A 23,343-nucleotide genomic window follows, 5' to 3' on the forward strand; every position below is an offset into this window, starting at 1 on the left:
CGTGCAGACCGCGTGAGACGACGCTTCATCCAGTCCCAAACATGCTCAGTGGGGGACAGATCCGGAGATCTTGCTGGCCAGGGTAGTTGACTTACACCTTCTAGAGCACGTTGGGTGGCACGGGATACATGCGGAGGTGCATTGTCCTGTTGGAACAGCAAGTTCCCTTGCCGGTCTAGGAATGGTAGAACGATGGGTTCGATGACGGTTTGGATGTACCGTGCACTATTCAGTGTCCCCTCGACGATCACCAGTGGTGTACGGCCAGTGTAGGAGATCGCTCCCCACACCATGATGCCGGGTGTTGGCCCTGTGTGCCTCGGTCGTATGCAGTCCTGATTGTGGCGCTCACCTGCACGGCGCCAAACACGCATACGACCATCATTGGCACCAAGGCAGAAGCGACTCTCATCGCTGAAGACGACACGTCTCCATTCGTCCCTCCATTCACGCCTGTCGCGACACCACTGGAGGCGGGCTGCACGATGTTGGGGCGTGAGCGGAAGACGGCCTAACGGTGTGCGGGACCGTAGCCCAGCTTCATGGAGACGGTTGCGAATGGTCCTCGCCGATACCCCAGGAGCAACAGTGTCCCTAATTTGCTGGGAAGTGGCGGTGCGGTCCCCTACGGCACTGCGTAGGATACTACGGTCTTGGCGTGCATCCGTGCGTCGCTGCGGTCCGGTCCCAGGTCGACGGGCACGTGCACCTTCCGCCGACCACTGGCGACAACATCGATGTACTGTGGAGACCTCACGCCCCACGTGTTGAGCAATTCGGCGGTACGTCCACCCGGCCTCCCGCATGCCCACTATACGCCCCTCGTTCAAAGTCCGTCAACTGCACATACGGTTCACGTCCACGCTGTCGCGGCATGCTACCAGTGTTAAAGACTGCGATGGAGCTCCGTATGCCACGGCAAACTGGCTGACACTGACGGCGGCGGTGCACAAATGCTGCGCAGCTAGCGCCATTCGACGGCCAACACCGCGGTTCCTGGTGTGTCCGCTGTGCCGTGCGTGTGATCATTGCTTGTACAGCCCTCTCGCAGTGTCCGGAGCAAGTATGGTGGGTCTGACACACCGGTGTCAATGTGTTCTTTTTTCCATTTCCAGGAGTGTATAAGTTACATGAAATCAGCCTAGTAGAATCTCTGGTGGAGCCCTTCGTCTTAATATTCAGCGGCTGGCTTGCTAGAAAAGATCTTTACATACGTTATTATTCTTAAGCGCTGCATTCAGTTGGGAAAAATCGATCGTTTGAACACTTCGTTCAGTTTACGACAGATCTAAAATTTCAGATGTGGACGAAGCCTTTTTGGACGATTTCATAAAAACTCAGAGATTGCAGGCTCTCTTCGTCACAGCTGAAACTTCCCAATTAATTACAGGGCCCAGACAATCATCAATGATTCAGACAGAGAACGCATTCGTCATTCACTCTAGAATAAAATGGTCACAAACCTTATTTCTGAGGAAAATTGTATATTGAATCCATTTCCGTACATGTTCCGTTTCCGTGGATTTTAAGTCTCACGCAATTTACTTTTACAAGTCCTTCTTTCTCTTTATCTACCACGCTAGCGGCACAAACTTTCTTGTCTCGCTTTAGCGCGATTAAGAGTAAATAAATCTCCTTTAGCAATTCGAAAATCTTCCAACCGATACTTTCCGAAGCTGTTCCTTTCTCTCTCCTCTCTCTATAATAACCATGGAGCATACATCTCTGTACCTCTGTTGTTCCAAAGAATAAACGTACTAGAAAAATACCTTGGCGTCGACGAGCTGTCGGCGCATATATTACTAGAAAATCTGCTCAGATACTTTTCAAACGTAAATAAATGTGGATGATTTGATTGACCATTATTAATTATTGCGGGGTAGAGGGTAATTTTCCGTGGGGAGATTACAGTCTGACGGCGCACCTACCCGCGTTAGTGGCATGTCGCCCTGACTAGAGCCTGGACGGCCGTGGGAGCCTGCTGCTATGGACTTGTATGGCGTCCTGTAGGGTATTCCGTACTGACGAGCTAATGCAGTTTCAATTTCTCGCAGCCAGCGGTAACAATCCACGTGTTTCCTGCCGCAGTCCACGGAAAATGGTTCGTCTTCTCTCTTCAGGGTGCACTGCTGGGTTGGATGGCCGCCAGCACACAGGGTGTGTTTATGCTGCTACCTCGCTGCTCGCTGCTCTTCAGCATAGCCTGGCTATAATGGAACAAGCCTACTGAGTCTTCTCGCCCCTTTAATAATGCACGATCGCTGTTCGCGCTGCTGCTGCTATGCTCGCCAGGAGATGATATGAATCCTGTTTGTGTTTCGCACCACGACCATTGTCGCATATCATGAAACTTGAGCCATGATTGTCTGCTTCGATGTCACTCCAGCAGTACCATGTTTGACTCTGGTAGCAGTCTGCCAGGTATATAAACAGCTGCAGGGTAATTACTCCCAGCGAACGACGAGATGCGAGGTTGCAGTTTAACTGTGGCAAGGCTCCTGGCGAGCAGCAAGGCTACGATGTGCCAGCAGTGAGCAGTGAGTTGCCAATAGCGAGGCTGCAGCATAAACGTACTGTTAATGAAGGCGCCAGGCATCGGCAGTTGCCTGGAACATGCCCGATGCCCTGAAAATATGAAGCATTGAGGCCACCAAAGCTGTGGCTTCTGCTTTTCTACAATCACTACCATCTTCGAGATCCTGGTCACGGCGAACAGCATCTGATTTACAGTGTCGTCCCTGGCGATGGCCAGTACATGGGGTCTGTCCTCACCTGTGTCTGGTGATTTCATACATACCACTGTATTTACCCCGATCTCGAGGTTTTTGAGCTCTTCTTGTAGGGGATAAGGCTGCTTTGTATGTGGGAAGCCACGAAATACAGCCGTGATCACCTTGTCCGGTTCTGTGGCGCAAGTGTAGAACATTGCGCGTCCCCTTCCGCCGGAGGTTCGAGTAACTCTAGGGATCGATGACCTCAGCAGTTTGGTCCCTTAGGAATTCACACACATTTGAACATTTGACGTGTAGAACATCAACTGGATTGTGAGTGCTCCACTGGTCACACTGCGGAAGTCGTTATAGTTGCGGAGGGTAAGCTGCATGAGGTTCTTTTCTGGAGATTTTACAGTGAAGTCTGACTTGAGCCACTGTGGTATCTGATGTAGGAATCTGCGATATTGTCATTTGATCTAGCGACGGTCGGTGGTGGCCTCGGCTCCAACTTTACGGCAGCTCGCTGGCCACCATGGTTGGGGCTAAGATTGTCCCCTATTGCGGCTGCTGATGTCGAAGCGTGATTTTCTCGCTTCTGCAGGAGCGTGAAGGCGCCTTCGGAGCCTCTGAACTGCATCTCGGCGCGACTCTCCAGGTGCGATGAGCGTGCCTGCCTTGCTAGACTGGCTAGAGATGGGGGATCCGCTCTTGAACTAATTCATAGAGTTGAATCTTTCAAAGGAGTGAACAATCAGTGATTCAGAAAAAAAGAACGGTAGCTCCAAACGTTTCCCACGGCAGAGAGAAAGAGAGAGAGAGAGGGAGAGAGATAGAGAGAGAGAGAGAGAGACGGAGCATATCAGCAGCGCCTCTGCTGGTCACAGCACAGTGCACGCCACACAACACAGCCAGCGCCAGCCTCTGCCCTGCTTCTACCTTGGCTGCCTGCATTGTGCAGTGCCCCATTGGATTTTGTGTTTCACATATGCCGTGCCGTCTCTGTGCGTCGTCTGCCGCGTGCAGTGTCTGGCGCAGCTTCGCATTGCACTCTGTCGGCGATCGTTTCAGTCGCACGTCCTGCCCTCTGGGCAGTTGATGCGAGCAACAGGACAGAGAGCCACCTAGCGGATAACATTGGAACTACTTGCAACATCCTGCTCACAAGGGAACGGACGATTTGTCTCGGAGCAGGTGAGTTCACCGCTCCCCCCACCCTCGGAACTCGCCCGCTCAACGCTCACCCCACCGTTCTCGACTCTAGCCAGAGCGTTGAGCAAAGCAACTCAGGTGTCACTCTGGTCTCTGCGGTCTTAGCTCACGCAGTAATACAGCTCGCGGCTCGACCTGCTCGACTCAGTGCTTCTGCATCGGAGTTCATCTCTACTGGATATTGTTCTTCGTAGTAATACCGCTATGTATATTACATTATTATGTTATGTATACAGCATTTGTTTTTATTTTATTTTTATTTGTTTAAACTGATCAGATTAGGTTCCTGATGACTCCTCTTACTATAGGATTTTTATTATGGACACTCGAATTTACGCTTTAATTACGAACGAACCGATAAACGTATCGCAAAATGTGATACATCAATATTTTCCTTGTTTTATTCTGCGTAAGGCTATATGCAGCACTTTCGTTTTACAGTCAAATTTATATATTTTTTTTCTTATTCTGGTACGGATTTTGCGATTTTAGGCGTCTTCGGAAGGAAACGTTCACTTTAAAAATATATGGCTTGCGATGTACTTGTATGAGGTTAATGAAATTTTAATACATTATAGCCAAATATATTGTTAATGTAAATCTCAAGTTACAACATTTTCCGATCACCCAAAAAACCACGATAGTGCAAAATAAATCAATAATCAAAAACTTTATCATATCGTGGAAATTTCAATAAACAATACAAAATTCTTACTCATTATCTGTGTTACTTCAAAATAGGATCAAATAAGATCAAAATACAGGTATAGTACTGGAATAAACCAAGTTTAAAGGGCAATGTGCCTTCCATTTATTTTCTATTGTAAATGAGGTGAGTCATGAAAAAGAGCTAATTCATTTCAGGGAGTGAACAGTTCTGATCCGATCTCTGAAAAGAACAGTTTTGCCCATCTCTAAGACTGGCTGCGAGTTGAGACCAGCCTCGCGCCGAGTGCTGTTGCGGTATGCGGCGCTCCCTGCCTCGTTGCTTTTCAGTGTACGGCCGGGTGGTCAGCCACTCATGACCGTCTTTTCGTTGCCGAACATCTGAGGACTCCGACATGATAGCGGCAGCCGACTCCGTCGTCAGTCGAAGTTTCGGTGCGCCCTGCGGCGCCTTAGGTCTGTCAGCAACGGGAGGTGTGGGCTCTGCACCACGCACTTCTATGTCCTGAGGGTTGTCCGCTGTCATCGCTGGGGTCATTGTTGTTGCGGAAGCCAGACGAGGTCGCCGGTAGAAGAGGCCCAGCTGGACGGCTTTCCGCCACACCCGTTGATTTGCTGAACGTCTATATTAACTTCTCCAGTGCCCACGACATCTCGCTACAACAGAAGACGACTGAGAGAATAAGCATGGGCGAGCGATCGAGGAGTGAATGTAGCCTCACTGGGAAGCGTAGTGTACATTTTGTCTCTAAATATAGTTGTCCCACATGAACTGATCTATTTCCCCTAGATGTTTAATGTGAAGACTTTCAGACACTCTGTATATCGCCTTTTAAGTATTATTTGAAACGGTATTTACAGAGCGTTTTTGTGTTATACGTTGTTTTCTCCTTCCTGTTGCCAAATGACGTCAAAAACAACTACATTTTATTTTCTCCGCTAACAGAGGTGAAAGTTTCCTGTTGAGAAAGGTTATTTAGTGAAAAGTGTTTCACCAATTTATGTTCTTGTTTATGCACTGCGTTCGCTTTTTCCTTATCCAGTTATTCTAAGAGGCATATCCTATTTCGCTCTCGGATCTCTGACTTCTTTTGTGGAAGAATGCGCACGGAAAAAGTATTCAATTCGTGTCTGACTATTTTCAACGTGTCACAAAAACAAAACAAACAACAGAAAAAGATTAAGGGGACACAAATGGACTAAATCCACTACTGCGAATGAGCGCTGCAAAGATTTATTTCGAAGGTTTATTTCGGATGTTAGCAGATGAGTTACGTCCATCCACTTACGTTCAGCGTAAAAATTTTCTTCATGAGAAATCTTGACGATGAAATCCCTTGCCGTTCCTTTAAGGCTTGTGTGAAGGCCGGCATTTGAAATGCGTTGTAGAATGTTTTGACATTGCTTTTCGTCCAAGGTGAATCGAAATTCACTCGCTGGTCTGTGGCGTGCCACAAGTTTGAAAGTCAAGTGGAAGGGACATACTCGAAATCCATCACCTTAAAAGATACCCCTGCGTAAACTCGCTTGGTACGTACTCATTCAAGAAACTCATACAGCACGCTGCTGTAGTTGGTCAGATACAGTGGCAACCACTGTACTCGCTAGGCCGTCTCATTGAGTAAGTTTACTCGGGGACCACGGAGTGAAATTAATGACTTTTAGTTCAAGATCTGGTGATACTTTGTTCTGTATAAGGAAACACGTAATTTCTTGATACTTCAAGCAGACTGGTTTTATGCAGCTCTCCGCGCTACTCTACAATGTGTAAGCCTCTTCATCTCAGAATTACTATTCGACCTAGATCCACTTGAACCCGCTTATTCTATTCATCTTTTGTCGAACGCTTAACGCTACAATCCCGCCCCCCTCGCCCTCCTTCCCCCCTCCCTCTCAAACGAATACCTCTCTCCAGTACTAAACTGATAATTCTGTGTTGTCTCGTAAGTATCCTATCTACCGATCCATTCTTTCAGTCAGGGAATGCTACAAGTTTCTTCTCTCTCCAGTTCTACCCAGTACTCCCTCATTAGTTACGTCATCTATCCATCTAATCTTCAGCATTCTTCTGTATCTCCAGGTTTCAAAAGCTTCTATTCTCTCCGTGTCTAGACTGCTTAATGACCATATTTCATATCCGTACAAGCTTACACTCCAGAGAGAAACATTCAGGAAAGACTTCACAATACTTAAATCTACTACTTTTAATGTCTCATAAATAATCTGATTCCCTCAGCATCACCTGATTTAATTCGATCACCCTTGTTTTGCTTTTGTTAGTGTCTCTCTAATATCCTCCTTTCAAGACAATGTACACTCCGTTCAACTGCAATTCCAAGCCTCAGACATCAGTAAACCTCAAACTATTTGTTTCTTCTCCCTCAGCTTTAATTCCTTTACTGCTTGCTCAATGTGCAGATTGAATAATATCAGGGATAGGCCACAATCCTTCCTCACCCTCTTCTCAACCACTACTTCCCTTTCATGCCCTTCGACTCTCATAACTGCCATCGGGTTTTAGTGCAAGTTGTATATAACCTTACACTATCTGATACCCTTCACAATTTCAAAGAATATATTTCAGTCAAGGGCTTTACCTGAGTCTACAAATGCAATAAACGTAGGTTGACCTTTCTGTAACTGCCTTCTAAGATAAGTCGCAGGGTCTGTACTGATTCGCACCTTCCTATATTTCTGTGAAATCCAAACTGATCTTCCAGTGATCGGTTTTATAACAATTTTTCCATTCTTCAGTGAATAATTTGAATAAATATTTTGCAACGATGACTTATTAAACTGACAGTTCGGTAATATTCCCACCTGACAGCGACTTCTTTCTTTGGACTTAGTATTATTACAATCGTCTTGAAGTCTGAGGGTATTTCGCCTGCCTCACATATCTTGTGCAGCAGATGGAATAATTTAGTCATGGCTCGCTCTCCCAAGGATATGTCGTTCTGAGGGAATGTCGTCTATTACAGAGACCTCGTTTCGTTTAAGATCTTTCAGTGCTCTATCAGATTCTTCTCGCAGTATCGTATCTCCCATCTTATTGTCACCTAATTCCTCTTCCCTTTCTACAATATTGCCATCAGGTTAATTTTCCTGTGAAGTCCCTCTATATATTTCTTCCACCTTTCAGTTTTTCCTTCCTTGCTTAGTACTGGTTTTCCATGGAGCTCTTGATATTCATATAGCTACTTCTCTTTTCTCAAGAGGCCTCTTTTCTTTTCCTATAGGCTGTATCTCTCTTTCCCCTAATTAAACACCTTTTTATACGCTTGTATTTATCTTGTCATTCCTTCTTGGGCATTCTTCATTCTCTGTCGATCGCAGTTTTTAATCGTATGCTTAATTTGCTACCTATTTATATTTTCTCCATTAATCGTTTAAATTCAATAGTCATGTGATATCTAAGGATTACCAATAGCCCCTGCCTTTTTATCTACTTGAATATCTGCTGGCTTCACTATTTCATCTATCAAAGCTGTCCATTCATCTGTTACTGTATTCCTTTCCCCCTGGCTCTCCGCATCGGAGGTTAGAGTCCTCCCTGGGGTACTGGTGAGTGTGTTGTCCTTAGCGTAAGTTAGTTTAAGTTAGATTAAGTAATATGTAAGCTTAGGGACCGATGAGCCCGCATCTCGTGGTCATGCGGTAGCGTTCTCGCTTCCCACGCCCGGGTTCCCGGGTTCGATTCCCGGCGGGGTCAGGGATTTTCTCTGCCTCGTGATGGCTGGGTGTTGTGTGCTGTCCTTAGGTTAGTTAGGTTTAAGTAGTTCTAAGTTCTAAGGGACTGATGACCATAGATGTTAAGTCCCATAGTGCTCAGAGCCATTTGAACCATTTGAACCGATGACCTCAGCAGTTTGGTCCCATAGGATCTTACCACAAATTTCCAAAAATATTTCCTTTTCAATCAACAAACATTGGTTCTTTCAGCTTACCTGTGTCCCATCTTCTTAACTTTCTTCCTTTTTAAATATGTCAGTTATAAGCTACAGTTCATAACCAATAAATTATAATCAGAGTCCTCATCTAATCCTGGAAATGAGTTGCACTATAAAATCTGGCGTCGAAACCCGTGTCTTGCCATTATACACTACTGACTATTGAAATTGCTACACCACGAAGATGACGTGCTACAGACGCGAAATTTAACCGACAGGAAGAAGATGATGTGATATGCAAATGATTACCTTTCCAAAGCATTCACACAAGGTTGGCGCCGGTGGCGACACCTGCAATATGCTGCCGTGAGGAAAGTTTCCAACCGATTTCTCATACACAAACAGCAGTTGACCGGCGTTGCCTGGTGAAACGTTGTTGTGGGACCTCGTGTAAGGAGGAGAAATGCGTACTATCACGTTTCCGACTTTGATAAAGATCGGATTGTAGCCTATCGCGACTGCGGTTTATCGTATCGCGACATTGCTTCTCGCGTTGGTCGAGATCCAATGACTGTTAGCAGAATATGGAATCGGTGGATTCAGGAGGGTAATACGGAACGCCGTGCTGGATCCCAACGGCCTCGTATCCCCAGCAGTCGAGATGACAGGTATCTTATCCGCATGGCTGTAACGGATTGTGCAGCCACGTCTCGATCCCCGAGGCAACAGATGGGGACATTTGCAAGACAACAACCATCTGCACGAACAGTTCGACGATGTTTGTAGCAGCATGGACTATCGGCTCGGAGACCATGGCTGGGGTTACCCTTGACGCTACATCACAGACAGGAGCGCCTGCGATGGTGTACTCAACGACGAACCTGGGTGCACGAATGGCAAAACGTCATTTTTTCGGATGAATCTAGGTTCTGATACAGCATCATGATGGTCACATCCGTGTTTGGCGACATCGCGGTGAACGCACATTGGAAGCGTGTATTCGTCATCGCCCGGCGTGATGGTATGCGGTGCCATTGGTTACACGTCTCGGTCACCTCTTGTTCGCATTGACGGCACTTTGAACAGTGGACGTTACATTTCAGATGTGTTACGACCCGTGGCTCTACCCTTCATTCGATCCCTGCGAAACCCTACATTTCAGCAGGATAATGCATGACTGCATGTTGCAGGTCCTGTACGGGCCTTTCTGGATACAGAAAATGTTCGGTTGCTGCCCTGACCAGCACTTTCTCCAGATCTCTCTCCAATTGAAAACGTCTGGGCAATGGTGGCCGAGCCACTGTCTCGTCACAATACGCCAGTAACTACTCTTGATGAATCGTGGTATCGTGTTGAAACTGCATGGGCAGCTGTACCTGAACACGCCATGCAAGCTCTGTTTGACTCAATGCCCAGGCGTATCAAGGCCGTTAAATACGGCCAGAGGTGGTTGTTCTGGGTACTGATTTCTCAGGATCTATGCACCCAAATTGCGTGGAAATGTAATCACATGTCAGTTCTAGTATAATATATTTGTCCAATGAATACCCGTTTATCATCTGCATTTCTTCTTGGTGTAGCAATTTTAATGGTCAGTAGTGTATAATCATTCTGAAGCCTTCCGTCGTCTACAAGTCTCTTCCACGTATAAAACATCTTTTCATTATTATGAAACCAAGTGTTTGCTATGTGCAAAATACCCCAGCCAGCTTCCTCTTTCATCTCTTTGCCATAGTCCATATTCCCCTACTAGTTTTCTTCTCTTCCTTTTCGTACTATCGAATTCAAATCCTCCATCACGATTAAATATTCCTCTGCCTTAACTATCTGAATAATTCCTGTTATGTCACCATACATTCTTCCAGTCTTTTAATCATCTGTGGAACTAGTTGCCATGTAAAGTTGAACTTCTGTGGTGGGTATTGTGTTCGTGTTTGTCTTGGCTATGATAATGCTTTCACTATGCTCTTCATAATAGTTTACCCGTATTCCTATTTTTTATTCATTGTTAGACATACTCCTGCAATACTCTTATTTAATTCTGTATTCATAATCCTATTGTCTCCTGTTCATCCTGCCACCAAACTTCACTAATTCTCACTATATCTAACTTCAGTCTATCCATTTCCGTTTTTAAAATTTCTAAGCTACCTTCCCAAATTATGGATCTAAAATTTTTCCCTCTGACCCGCAGAATGCCACGTTTGTATTTCTTGATGAAGACGCCATCCTGAATAGCACTGTCTAGCGACCTGTGCTGGGAACTAGTTTACGCAAGAGGATACCATATCATTTGACCATGCTGTAGAGCTACATGTCCTCGGGATAAGTAACAGGTGTAGTTTCCCTATGCTTTCAGCCCTTCTCAGGCCCTGCACGGCAAGGCCATGTTGGCTGATACTACAAGGATCCGTCAGTCATCCAGACCATTGCCACTGCAAGTATTGAAAAGGGTGCTGCCCCTCTTCAGGAACCACATGTTTGTCTGGCCACCCCACGGATACCGCTCCGTCGTGGGTGCTATGTGTATCGTCGAAGCAAGCAAGACACTCCCTTTTAGCAAGGTCCATGGGTCATCGGGAGTTTTCCTTCTTCCTTGGTTATAATTCATCTGGACGGCTGTTAATGTTTTACATGCACATGTACCACGTTGTCCCATGCTGTTGGAGGACCTATGTGATATCACAGCACCTATACCATCGCTTAAGTAAGCTCTGAGAGAATCCTAACTATGTAGTCCATCTTCGCCACGGAATCGTACCAGATGACGTTCAGTATTTTCCTAGCCCTGGAAGCTCATGCACAGCTTATGACAGCCAGATAATTCTCCCTCGGGATGCACCAAGAGGAACGAACGGTCCCAAAATGTTTAAGAAGAGCTGCCCTGAAAGTTACTTCCACAAAAAAAATATTAGTTTTACTATAGTTTCTATGTATTGATTTTGCATTGGCAGTTACTTTGCTTAGAATGCCAGAAAGCTTGTCTGAGAATCTGCATCTATTGCAAACAATGAATCGAAACAGAAGTTAAGCTGACAGCGTGATTTCCAAGTAAGTGTACCGAATCGCCTAATAAAGAAAAACCAGATTGTACCTAAGTTCGCTTCAAAATCGTTACACTCTGTTTCATACTTCTTTATTACTCTGACAGGACATTTGACACAAATGTAACTGATATCTGGTCAAACGAAAGGAAGTCCCTAGAAATCTGAAATATAATTGTTTTTCTTTTTCTCTTTTTGGCTTACCTGTGGCAATGAATAACGCTCGGCCAACAGGTCTCTGGAAACTGCTACTAAAAATGCCTGTCTCATTTACTGAACAGCTAACTAACTACAGGTGAATTCTGTGTGCAATGAGTCCATCTAATGTGTCTGCATTTTAAAATGCAATTGTGAAACTGTATCTAGTCAATGGCAAAGACTGGGAAACGGACGATGGCGTGGCAAATTACGTTAATGGTGATTCCCTTAAAAAGTCTATTGGCAAATTCAAAAATTTCACTTTACGAAAGTATTTTTCATTACAATGAAGAACTGCAAAGACATGATGTTACAAAATATATATGTTCATCGTAGATTACAGGAGGTTGGACGAAGTGAGTTCATCTTTTCTGAATTGTTGCTAATATTACCTAATTAAGAAGTGGGAAAGTTCTGTATTGGATACGAAATTGTTACAGTTGTGTGAGGGCAACGGCTCGCGCTCAATTAAAGCAAAGAAAATTTATTATTATCTTATTATGAAGTCTTCATCGAATAAATAAAAAAAACCTTTCTGTCTCGCAGTAAAGATATCAAAAACCATATTACAAAATCAATTTCCTCGGTGTAAGTAATTTTGTTTCATTGTTGTCATGCCTCCCTTTCGGGTTTCAATGACATCGCGATTACCCAATATGCGACTAGCATCTGTGCGCAGCGGCCGAAACAGGGGTTACTGCAGACACGAACTGTCGCAGATAGCAGTGTGCACTGTCTGAGAAACAAAGTTATACGGGAAACTGATAGCGAATAGATATCAACACCCTTTTCAACCCTTTCAACCCCTCTTATTGGCGCGAACGTCGGCCTCGATCTCCGAAGGAAATTAGAACTACATTCTACAAGCCGAGGACAGACACCCAATTTTGAAGAATGCTCTTACCTCCAAGTGTTGATCATCCACATTTCCTTGTTAGCACGAATGAATAAAGCAAAAATCATGTTACACAACTATACACAATTGACATTCCTGTCAGCGAGTAACACTTGTATTCAAGAATCAGCGCCGGCCGCGGTGGCCGAGCGGTTCTAGGCGCTTCAGTCCGGAGCCGCGCGACTGCTACGGTCGCAGGTTCGAATCCTGCCTTGGGTATGGATGTGTGTGATGTCCTTAGGTTAGTTAGATTTAAGTAGTTCTAAGTTCTAGGGGACTGATAACCTAAGATGTTAAGTCCCATAGTCCTCAGAGCCATTTGAGCCAAGAATCAGCATAACAGAAGCTTCACTGATGAGTTATGAACCGTCGAGCTGCACGCCGGGTCAGCTACTTATTTCCTGCAGAGGACTGACGTATGCCATGCGCAGAGCTAGGCACCATACAAATAATATCGCCGTCACTCTCAGACTCTATATCGGTGGAGTGTTGATATTACATTGTGATTTACTGGGATTAAATGTATGAAATCACCTTACTTTCTCTTATGCGTATAAAAATACTCATTACTGAAAAACGTAGTTCAAACTAACGTTGAAGTCATTGAACTGATCGTTGCATGTAATTAGGGCAGTTGATGACAGCGACTGGGTTGACAGAAAAAAAGGCCTGTTGTGATCCAAATAAGCTAAATAGTTTTAACAAACTGTAGCAGAAGACGAATTTATGACTGGAAATGGAGACTGAGAGGGATGTGTAGCTAGGCGAATGGACAGTCAGTGAACCAAGCATCTACTTTCCTAATCACCGAGACATAAGAAAAATTCCGAAGCGACGACTTAATGGAAGATGGGTAAATGACGTTAGAAAGTGGAAGCAACGGGGTGATTTTTATCACTGAAGATTGAAACTTATAGCCAACCAGCGAACATCAAATGGCAGACGATTATCACACGCTTCGTAATTCACTATCGAATTTTGGTTTCTTATAATTTCATTTACTTATCAATCTTAAAATTATATCCCAATATTACAGTATACGAACGAATACTAAGTAAGTCTCTTGTCAGATAAATGATCCTTGTGTGCAGGGTAATACTCCATACTGACAGCGTTATTTTACGCGTAAAGAAGCTTTAAGTCTCCATCAAAATTTCTGGTATACCTACGTGCTATAGTGATAAACATCTTGATTTTCTCATGTGTTACAGGTATGACAGGAAGCTGACTGGAGTATTGAATCTTGCATCACTGAATTTTTTTGTAGTAAGAGAATTATTCTAGGAACAAGAACGAACTTACACTATATTGTCACCAGTGATTTATTTACTTTGGAAACAATCCTGCGTTGATATGGACCTCAGACAAGCGCTTCCTCTAACTGTATTATTTATGGTTTCTGCGGCACCGATCTCCATATCCGTAAGTAAAAAAATTCATTTATTAACCATTAATCTTTCTCAGTTAACTTTCACGCTGGCTTGGAAACTTATTTTCTAAGACTGCTCTAGTGCAATATTCAGTTCTAAGTAATACGTAATGGCAGCTGGAAACAAAGAATATTGTACTCTTTTTTTTCTCAGCAGCATTCGGTTAACCATATCTGACTTCAGTTACAGATGGAAAACACGATATCACTGATTTCTAATCTTACATGCACTGCTGTATGTTACGGGATGTCAACCAGTCATAGTACACACTCGCTAATTAAGAAAAGCTAATTTCTAACCTCCATTCAGTACTAATTCCTTCATTAACATGAACATTTTACATACATTTTCATATTCCTGTAACTAAATATCATTAGGAAAAGTATTTTCCTTAATACATTCTTTCATTCTTTTACTTTTGTTTGATGATTGGGCCGTGGGGGCAGGGGTGAGGAGTATTCCTGGTGACCTCGATAATGAGGAGATTTAGGTCTTGTTTATGATAGTGAAACAACCATCCATCCTGGAGGCTTGATGTAATCACGAAAATAGTGATACAGTTGTACACTGTTTCCAATACAGTATATTTTTGATTCGTAGTACTAAGTTACTAAAGCTGCAATAGACTGAAGTGATTTTGAATATCTGCACCCTCTGCATAGGGTACTAGGTACCAACCAAAGAGCATTTGTTTTTGCAGATATTTCTCCAGATACTCACATGAAATTGTAGCTGACAAGATTAGAGTTGATGTATCAGTAATTTCTTCCGGTTACAACGTTCTGTTAAAGCATTTGTTACAATATGTTCTGCTGTATGTTAGAGTATCTCACTAAAGTTAACATGTTATATTTTTCCACAGATATCATTTTCTAGTTTTAGTCCAGTGGCACTCTTTTTAACTATTTGTTATAGAGATATCCACGACACTATCACCACATTTAACTTGGCCATGAAGTAGAGCAGGACGCCGGCGAACATGGCGTAAACTTGCAGAGGCTTATGCCACTGCACAATATGTTGCTAAAGTAACTGTTTACCTCTGTTCAACAGTTCTTAGTTATTGATTCCCATTATCAGAACATGAAAACCGTAGGTCTTCATATAAAATATGTGTCAGCCGTCAGCGTCAGCACTCAACTAGCCGAGTACTGACTCTGAGGGGTGACGATTGACTCCATACTTTGTACGAAGACTTTTCTTTTTGATGTTCGATTGGTGGGCTGTCTCCGAAACACAACAATCAATAAGAACCGCCGAACAGCAGTGACCAGTTATTTTAGCGTCCTATTCGGCTGTGGCATAAGTCTCCTTAACCATCAGCACACGTCTCACTTAGCTAGCGATTAATTTCAATCGGTGTGAAAATGGAGAACACGAATGACTACATGCTATTCTTGTGATGAAAACGTCGCCATTTTATGTATCAAAATCAGCCGTAATAACGTTCGTGATTGCCGACGTAATGGAGCAAGAGAAGGAAGTCATTTTGGAGGATAGAATACGTGTGGAAAACGTCACCTCTATGACCAAGGGGCTGCACGCGTGGTGTGTTGTCAGCAATGTTGACGCATGATAACGAAATGCATGGGACTTTCTTTTCATCGATTGTGACAATGAATTAGACATGGATTTCATTTTTCAGTACTGAACGGAAGCGCCAGTCACGTCAATGGAAGTACATACACACTCATCGCCATCAAAACATTTCGGGTATGCGTCAGTGCTAAAAAGATGAAGGTGACCTTGCTCTAGGACAACGATGGTTTAATCCGTACTCATTGCGTTCCAAAGCCCTTTACGTTATCAGGTGCATACTATCAAGATGTTCTGAAGAACAGGCTCCTTCCAACATTGCGTGAGAAACCGCCGGGCATGTGCTCTTTCGTCAAAACGACGCACCAACGCATCGGGCCAACGCAACGCTGCAGTTCCTTCGTGACAACAGCTTTGAACTGATTTCTCACGCTCCCTTCTCACCTGACCTGGCTCCAAGTGACTTTTGGCTGTTTCCAACGATGAGAGACACACTATGGGTCTGCCGATTCACTAGCCACGCCGCTGTTGTATCAACGATTTCCAGTGGTCAAACCAGACACTCAAAGAAGCTCTCGCAGCGGCCATGGAATCTTGGCGTCGACGCTGTGAAAAACGTGTACGGCTGCAAGGAGATTACGTTGAGAAGTGACACGAATTCCACAGTTTTCGTGTGATGTGTTTGTAAGAAAAAAATTGGAGGTTTTGTAAATTGAATTCACCTCGTAAATCCAAGTAGCTGTAATCTGTGAATTCATACCTGTTCTCATTTATTACACACACAGGGTGGCAATACCTATGGAGTGAACACTGCGATTCACAGAACGGAATTTTTGACGCTGATTGTCATTGACTTTGAAAGTCACCTGACTATAGTGCTGCTTAATGTTTGCCCGTAAACGTACGATCTTCAATGTCATTACATCGCTAGTGCAGTAGATCCTGATCAAAAGCACTGTTGACTTTGTTCACGCGTTTCCTAGGTATGCCATGTGCGTTCGGTAATGAGAAATGAAGAATTTACGAGGACGTCAGTCATTTAATTATACGAGAAGTGATTCTCTGGTTCTATTTCCGTCCTACGTTCCAACACTTTAGTAGCATTCAGGAAGAGCGTGGTCGAAATTCCCTTCCAGCCATGTACATTTTCCTTGCTACCCCTAAATCGTCGATGGCCAATGCTGACATGTCGTAAAATCTCCTTGCCTCTCACTTTACAAGACGAATTTCTGCTGCTCTCTAGTCATCTCGTCCCCGATTCTATTCTTCTTGCGTCCTTTCGTACACTCGAGACCAAACGCATATCACTGTGTGAAGTAGTGTATGTAGAAGGTAAATGAAGACCAAATTCAGCATAAATTCTTCGAAAAGGGCATAACTGCCTATTTGCGCCACTTTTGGGAAATCAAAAAATATCCTCCGTCTTAAAATCCACATCTATAACATTATTCTGAAGTTCACACCTCAATGTTTGGCAGAGGATCCACAGGACCACTTTCAGACTATGTATCTACCGTATCTACCGGTCGCTTTTTGACTGTTTTCTACCGTTCCACTATCGGATAGCACCTGCAGAAATGACATTTTAATCTTTCCGTGCCAGCTCTGATTACTTGCATGTTATGACGGTGGTCATAGATGGGAAACAACAAAATATTTTGTCGACTCTCTTTGTACGTAAGGGTCACGAAATACTTTGTCATTTGAAGGAGAAAGTAGGTGACTATGATTTGGTGAAGAGACCTTGATGCACCGAGAACCACCTGTGGTTTAAAGATTACCATTCCAATTTTCTCATCACATCCGTGACACTCTCACCACCATTTTATCATAATACAAAACGAGTGACCCATCTGGGAACTTTTTGATTTCCTCCCCCAGAGCTATCTGGTTTGGAGTTCATACCGCTTAGCAGCATTTTAGAAGAGGACGAACAAGTGTAGTGTTGGCAGTCAAGCCTAATCTTCCCTGCACTATTTGCAGGTTCATCGCAGGCGTTACGTCCCATTGCATCATTTATTAGTACTTTTTCCCGTTCCTTTCACATGTAGAGAGAGAGAAGAACGACTGCTTAAATGCCTCTGAGCGCACTGTAGCTAGTCAAATAGTGTCGTAGTGATTTCATTCGGAGCGATATGCAGGGGACTGTAATTTATACCTGCATTCATCACTCAAAGTTGGTTGCAGAACTTTCTAAGTAACTTCTATCTCCAAGCGTATATCAGTACAGTTCTTTCAGCATCTTCCTCACACTCTTCCATGGGTCGAAACAATCTGTGACCAGTCGTGCTGCCCTTCTTTGTATCCGTTCAATATTGCCTTTTAGACCTATTTGGTATGCGTTCCTCATACTTGTGCAGTATTCTAGGATGGGTCGCTGAGTGTATTGTATCCAGTCTTCTTTGTGGACTGATTGAAATTCCCCTGTATTCTGCCAATGAAACGCAGTCCACTACCTGTTTTATCCAGACTCAGCTTACGAGTATTTGATCCTTCCATTTCATATCCCTACAAATTGTCACACCCACATATTTGTATGAGCTGATCGATTCCAGCCGTAGTTCACTGATACTATATTCGTAGGATACTACATCTTATTCGTTTTTTAAAGCGGAGAATTTTACTTTTCTGAACAATTAAATCAGGTTGCCAGTCTTTGTACCATTTTGAAATCTTATAAAGATCTCACTGAATATTTGTGCAGCTTCTTTCAGACAGTGCGCCATTATATATAACTGCAAAACCTACGAAACGTCTGAGCTTTCTATTAATATTGTCCGTAACGTCGTTAATATAGCACAACATGAATAGGATGAATTCCAACACATCCGTGAGCGCACTTCTGTTATGACTCTCCACCCAACATAACTTTATGCGCCCTCCCAGTCAAAAATCCTCAGTCCAGTCACACATTACACTTGATACCCCATGAAATCATACATTTGTTAACAAACGTAGATTTGGTACTGAGTAGATGTGTGTAATTAGCGAAAAATTCAATCAACGTTACGTGATTATTTCGGGTTGATGTTGCCGACAGGAACAATACGATATGCTCAATCGAAATACATTTCTATTCTGAGGTTCTACGAGGCGTGTTGTTTTACGTAAGTATCGGTTTTAAATATGGCCACCGGAGCACTGCGACCAGCACTCTGCACTTGCGCGCAGAGCGTCCGCGTTAAGTTGGCAGGGTATTGCTCTCTGCTCGCGGAGGACAGGAGTCCGCTTTTGACTCCCAATCCGGCCCATGGTATTAACTGGTTGCATATATGTATTAATGATTCGTTCTTCTGTGCTTAAATACTGAGACATATGGAAATAGTAGAAACGAACGCGCTTCATTACTGAGCATATCGCGTACATCTGTACATCTATTTCCTCACAACAGCGTGCTTCGATACTCTAGAAATCGCTTCCGAAAGACAAATGCTTCCCTGACCAACTGACTCTCGTACATCCATCTGGAACGTCGTGTATCAGAGATGAAGATCGAGGTACGTGTAAGGGGAAATACCCAATAATTCAGTTGTATTGCACGCACAGTTCCCATCACGACAGGCACTACGTTTGAACTACTAATTTCAGGTGGAATCCTGACATCATGAGATGTTGGTGTGACCTGTGTGGCAGCACGAGGGCACGTGTGAAGAGTTATCACTGCATAACGCTGAAAAAACAACTCATTTTGGGTATCGCTGTAGTGTATTCTACATAGTACATTCATTTATCGCTGGCAGAGGCGAAGCTTAGTATCCGACATACCAGCTTCTAGTTTTTTGCTAATTATTGTTTGAAAATAATTTTAATTTCTTTTAGGTTCTTAAGCTTACATATTCGCAGTTATGAATTTCAAAATAACAATCTATGCAGGCACAGGAGTACGTCATGGTGGATATCGATGCTGGTACGCTGAGAGGACAGATCAGAACAACGTACACAAATAAAACCATGTATAGCTTTGAAGGCATACCTTATGCAGAATCGCCCGTGGATAATCTTCGGTTCCAGGCAAGTGAATTAATCATCAACTTTTTAAAAATATATTTTGTTATATTTAAACTAAAGAGTAGAAGAAATGTGCAGCTTATTTCTGTTCCACGATGCTTATAATGCTGGTGGCGATGAAGATGTTGGCGATGTGGTAGGAATGGACGCACAATCTTTTTTATTCCATGACATGCAAATAAACCTTTTTTAGATATCTGGTGCAGTCTCCACATGCCACGAAGAATACGTTGCCCAATGTGTTAACTAAATCTGGGGTTTCGCATTTTAACCAACAAGAACCCGAGCTAAAGTGACTCACAATGAATAAAAATTATTCTAAAATGCGGAGATATGTCTGTTTTACCACCCATGAAGGTCACTTATCTGCGAAGGTCTGTATTTCGTACAAACCGCGTTTGAAAGTTACCGCATTTAAAGACTGCAGACGCACGCTTCTCTAGACAAACAATGTACAATTATGACCAGTAGATTCACAAGTTGTAAACGAACTATTACTTGGCAAAAGTAGCTTGAAACAATATATGAGAGCACCTGCTCTAATTACAGATTCACATTTAAGAAAACAGAACTTACTGTATTGTCAAATCTTCTTCACTTATTTGAGTTTAAATGCAGAGTTCAGTGAAGTAATTAAAAATCAGCACAAAGGAAAAGTATACAAATTTGGCAAGAGTGACGTGTGGACGTGTTAAATCATTTTCTGTGCACACGCACTTCAGTAATTCAATGTCAAAAGCCACAGTGAACACGTTATCAGATAATGGAACAAGAGTATCAGTTTCGTAACCAGATATTTGCCACGCATGTGCTAACACAGCTCTGTATCTCGATATCTCGATACAGGATCTGAGTGAGTGTAGATAACTGAGTGTAGACAGATGATGAAATAACGATTATGTGGCGCGAACTGGTATTCGTCAATCTGCAATGAATAAAGTCAATAAAACGTTTGACAGAGAGGTCTTACTGTCTAAAAATAACATGCATCCACAAGTTAGCAGCACTTGGATTTCTTCGGTAACCGCATCTTTAATGTAATATCTTTATTCAGAAAATATTCTTAAATGTTTTTTGGTAATTTGACAAGACCACCAGAACACTTCGTTATAAAGTTAATTTCTATTGAATTAAATCTGTAACACTTTAACGTTTGTTCTCGAACGTCATTTGAACAAACACATACTCATTCCTTTACATTACTCGAAAAGTCAAATATTTGGTGTTCAAATACTACCTGATTGACGCTTTCAGACTGTTCAGACAGTCCACGACATCAGTTCACGTCCGGTTTGTGCCATTGGCCAGAAGTAATGTATTCTTCCGCCAATGTCCGTCCACTTAACTGCATCTGACGTCAATACAGCGGACCCGGATTTGACTCCCAGCCGCATTCCTACGGCATTCGCCATACAGAAGTAACATGTATAACTTCTCCTGATTTGTGTACATATCTGGACGTAATGTTCCAGCAGCAACTACGTCTGGATAGGAGACGCACGTCCTACTGGTTCAAAGTCGCACAACCTACTAGTTGTACGACGCGGCCTGCTTTCCAGGTCGCGCGAGGCGTGTTTACAGTCTGCAGCCGCTTCCGACCGCCTCGACCTTCAATCGTACAATATTCCCCAGCGTCAAAAAAAAAAAAAAAAAAATAATAATAAAAAAAAAATAAAAAAAAATGTGTGTGAAATCTTATGGGACTTAACTGCTAAGGTCACCAGTCCCTAAGCTTAAACACTGCTTAACCTAAATTATCCTAAGGACAAACACACACACCCATGGCCGAGGGAGAACTCGAACCTCCGCCGGGACCAGCCGCACAGTCCAAGACTGCAGCGCCTTAGGCCGCTCGGCTAATCCCGCGCGGCTGTCCCAGCGTCTTTTAAGCAAAGTTTGAATCACAATAGCAACATGCGTTACATAATTATACGCGTCTTTTCCAGAGCTTTCGAATGATGGTAAAAAAAGTATAGCATCCCATTTAAAAAACATGTACTTGCCCCATTATCTCGGTCAATATAAACGTTGTGATTATTGTGCATGTGCCAAAGTATGTGCCCCATAGTCAGCTATGATTCGCCGAACACCGCTTGTCGATACGTGCAATCGCCTCCCGGAATAATGGGGGTGTTACGTTTTACGCGACTCACCCTGTATATATACATTTTCAGGCGCCGACGCCTGTTAATTTGACGCTCTGCAGCGTCGTTCGATGACGTTTTTGGACATGAGGTCCTACACAAAAATTGAAGAGTTATGTCCCTCTACAACCTCTAGGAGTGTGTAACATTAATAGTGAACAGTGGCAGCTTCCAGTATGATTTCAGGCAAAAGCGCTGCAGAGGGTACGTAAACGAGAAAGTGATTTGCTTTAATTGCACCGCACAGTGTCTACATGTCTAGTTTAAACATTGGAATTCTAAAGAAACCTCTTCCAAGTTTATCCAACCAAACCCAGGCACGTCCTTCCTTTCCCAGGTCTTGAAAGAACACTCTCAAGATCACGACAATACCAAACAGAAGCTATTAGACATGCAGCTCTTTTACTATAATAATAATAATAATAACTGTGTGATAGTCAGTAACCAGGCGCCAGTCATTCGTTTGCTATGCATCTAAGAAACTAGCCTTTACGAACTGAAAAACCAATCTTATTGCCCATGTTGCAGATGTTTGATTGTTTATATATTTGTAAATAGTTGTACTTCTCCAGCCTCCTGTCACCAAGGGAGAATGGAGCGGTGTTCGAGACGCACTCCAGCCTGGATCGGCGTGTCCACAGCTAGCCAATGGTGCAGCGTTCGGCAGCGAGGACTGTCTGTACCTTAATGTTCACAGCCCGTCGGTACGCATCCTTTAATAAAACTTACATCTTTGCCTGTTTGGGAAGCTCGAAAATTGTAAATCATACAGCTAAAGTAGACTGAGTGTCACTATACAGTCGAATTCTGTATCTCGATTTCTGACTTTACAGTTAACTGCGTCGAATGGGACTCTCAAAGCTGTCATAGTTTGGATACATGGCGGGTGTTTTCTAAGAGGAAGAAGTGACACCTGGACACCCCACTTCTTTGTAGATAACGACGTAGTATTCGTCAGCGTAAATTACCGCCTCGGATTACTGGGTAAGGAATAAAAGCTGTATGTTGCAGAAGTAACTCTCATAAAATTACATCAAATGAATGCACCACCAACTTCTACTTCTGAAATTAAGATGATCATACATTCTCTCAAGGATAAAAGTTCTTATGGTTTTGACTGTGTTTCCAATAGGGTACTAAAGATTTGTTTCCATACAATAAGTCTGTTATTGTCCGAAATATGTAATGCATCACTAACTCAAGGCATTTTTCCAGAGAGACTAAAATATTCTGTTCTTAAACCCCTCATTAATAAAGGTGATGAAACAGACATCACTAACTACTGACCTATTTCACTGCTGGCATCGTTTTCTAAAATTTTTCAGAAGGTCATGTATTCTGGAATAGTATCTCACCTTGGCAACAATAATATACTCTGCAAATCACAGTTTAGGTTTCAGAAGGGGTACTCTACTGACAATGCCATTTATAAGTTCACACACCGATATTACAAGCATTAAATAACAAAATACACTCCTGGAAATGGAAAAAAGAACACATTGACACCGGTGTGTCAGACCCACCATACTTGCTCCGGACACTGCGAGAGGGCTGTACAAGCAATGATCACACGCACGGCACAGCGGACACACCAGCAACCGCGGTGTTG

General features: G+C 43.3%; 1 protein-coding gene across 4 annotated transcripts in view; it reads left to right on the forward strand.

Annotated features, from left to right (window-relative positions):
- Positions 1–23,343, forward strand: part of LOC126162245 (esterase FE4-like) — a 218,748-nt gene that overhangs the window by 18,921 nt on the left and 176,484 nt on the right. For 3 of the 4 annotated variants that reach the window (XM_049918617.1, XM_049918620.1, XM_049918619.1), the window contains exons 2-5: positions 13,828–14,038; positions 19,456–19,593; positions 22,307–22,438; positions 22,568–22,718. In XM_049918617.1, coding sequence (XP_049774574.1) covers positions 13,970–14,038; positions 19,456–19,593; positions 22,307–22,438; positions 22,568–22,718 — 490 coding nt within the window. In that variant the 5' untranslated portion in view covers positions 13,828–13,969. The remainder of the gene's footprint in view (positions 1–13,827; positions 14,039–19,455; positions 19,594–22,306; positions 22,439–22,567; positions 22,719–23,343) is intronic. The other variant, XM_049918621.1, reaches the window with a different exon arrangement.

Source organism: Schistocerca cancellata, chromosome 2 (assembly GCF_023864275.1).
Source record: "Schistocerca cancellata isolate TAMUIC-IGC-003103 chromosome 2, iqSchCanc2.1, whole genome shotgun sequence".
Taxonomy (NCBI): domain Eukaryota; kingdom Metazoa; phylum Arthropoda; class Insecta; order Orthoptera; family Acrididae; genus Schistocerca; species Schistocerca cancellata.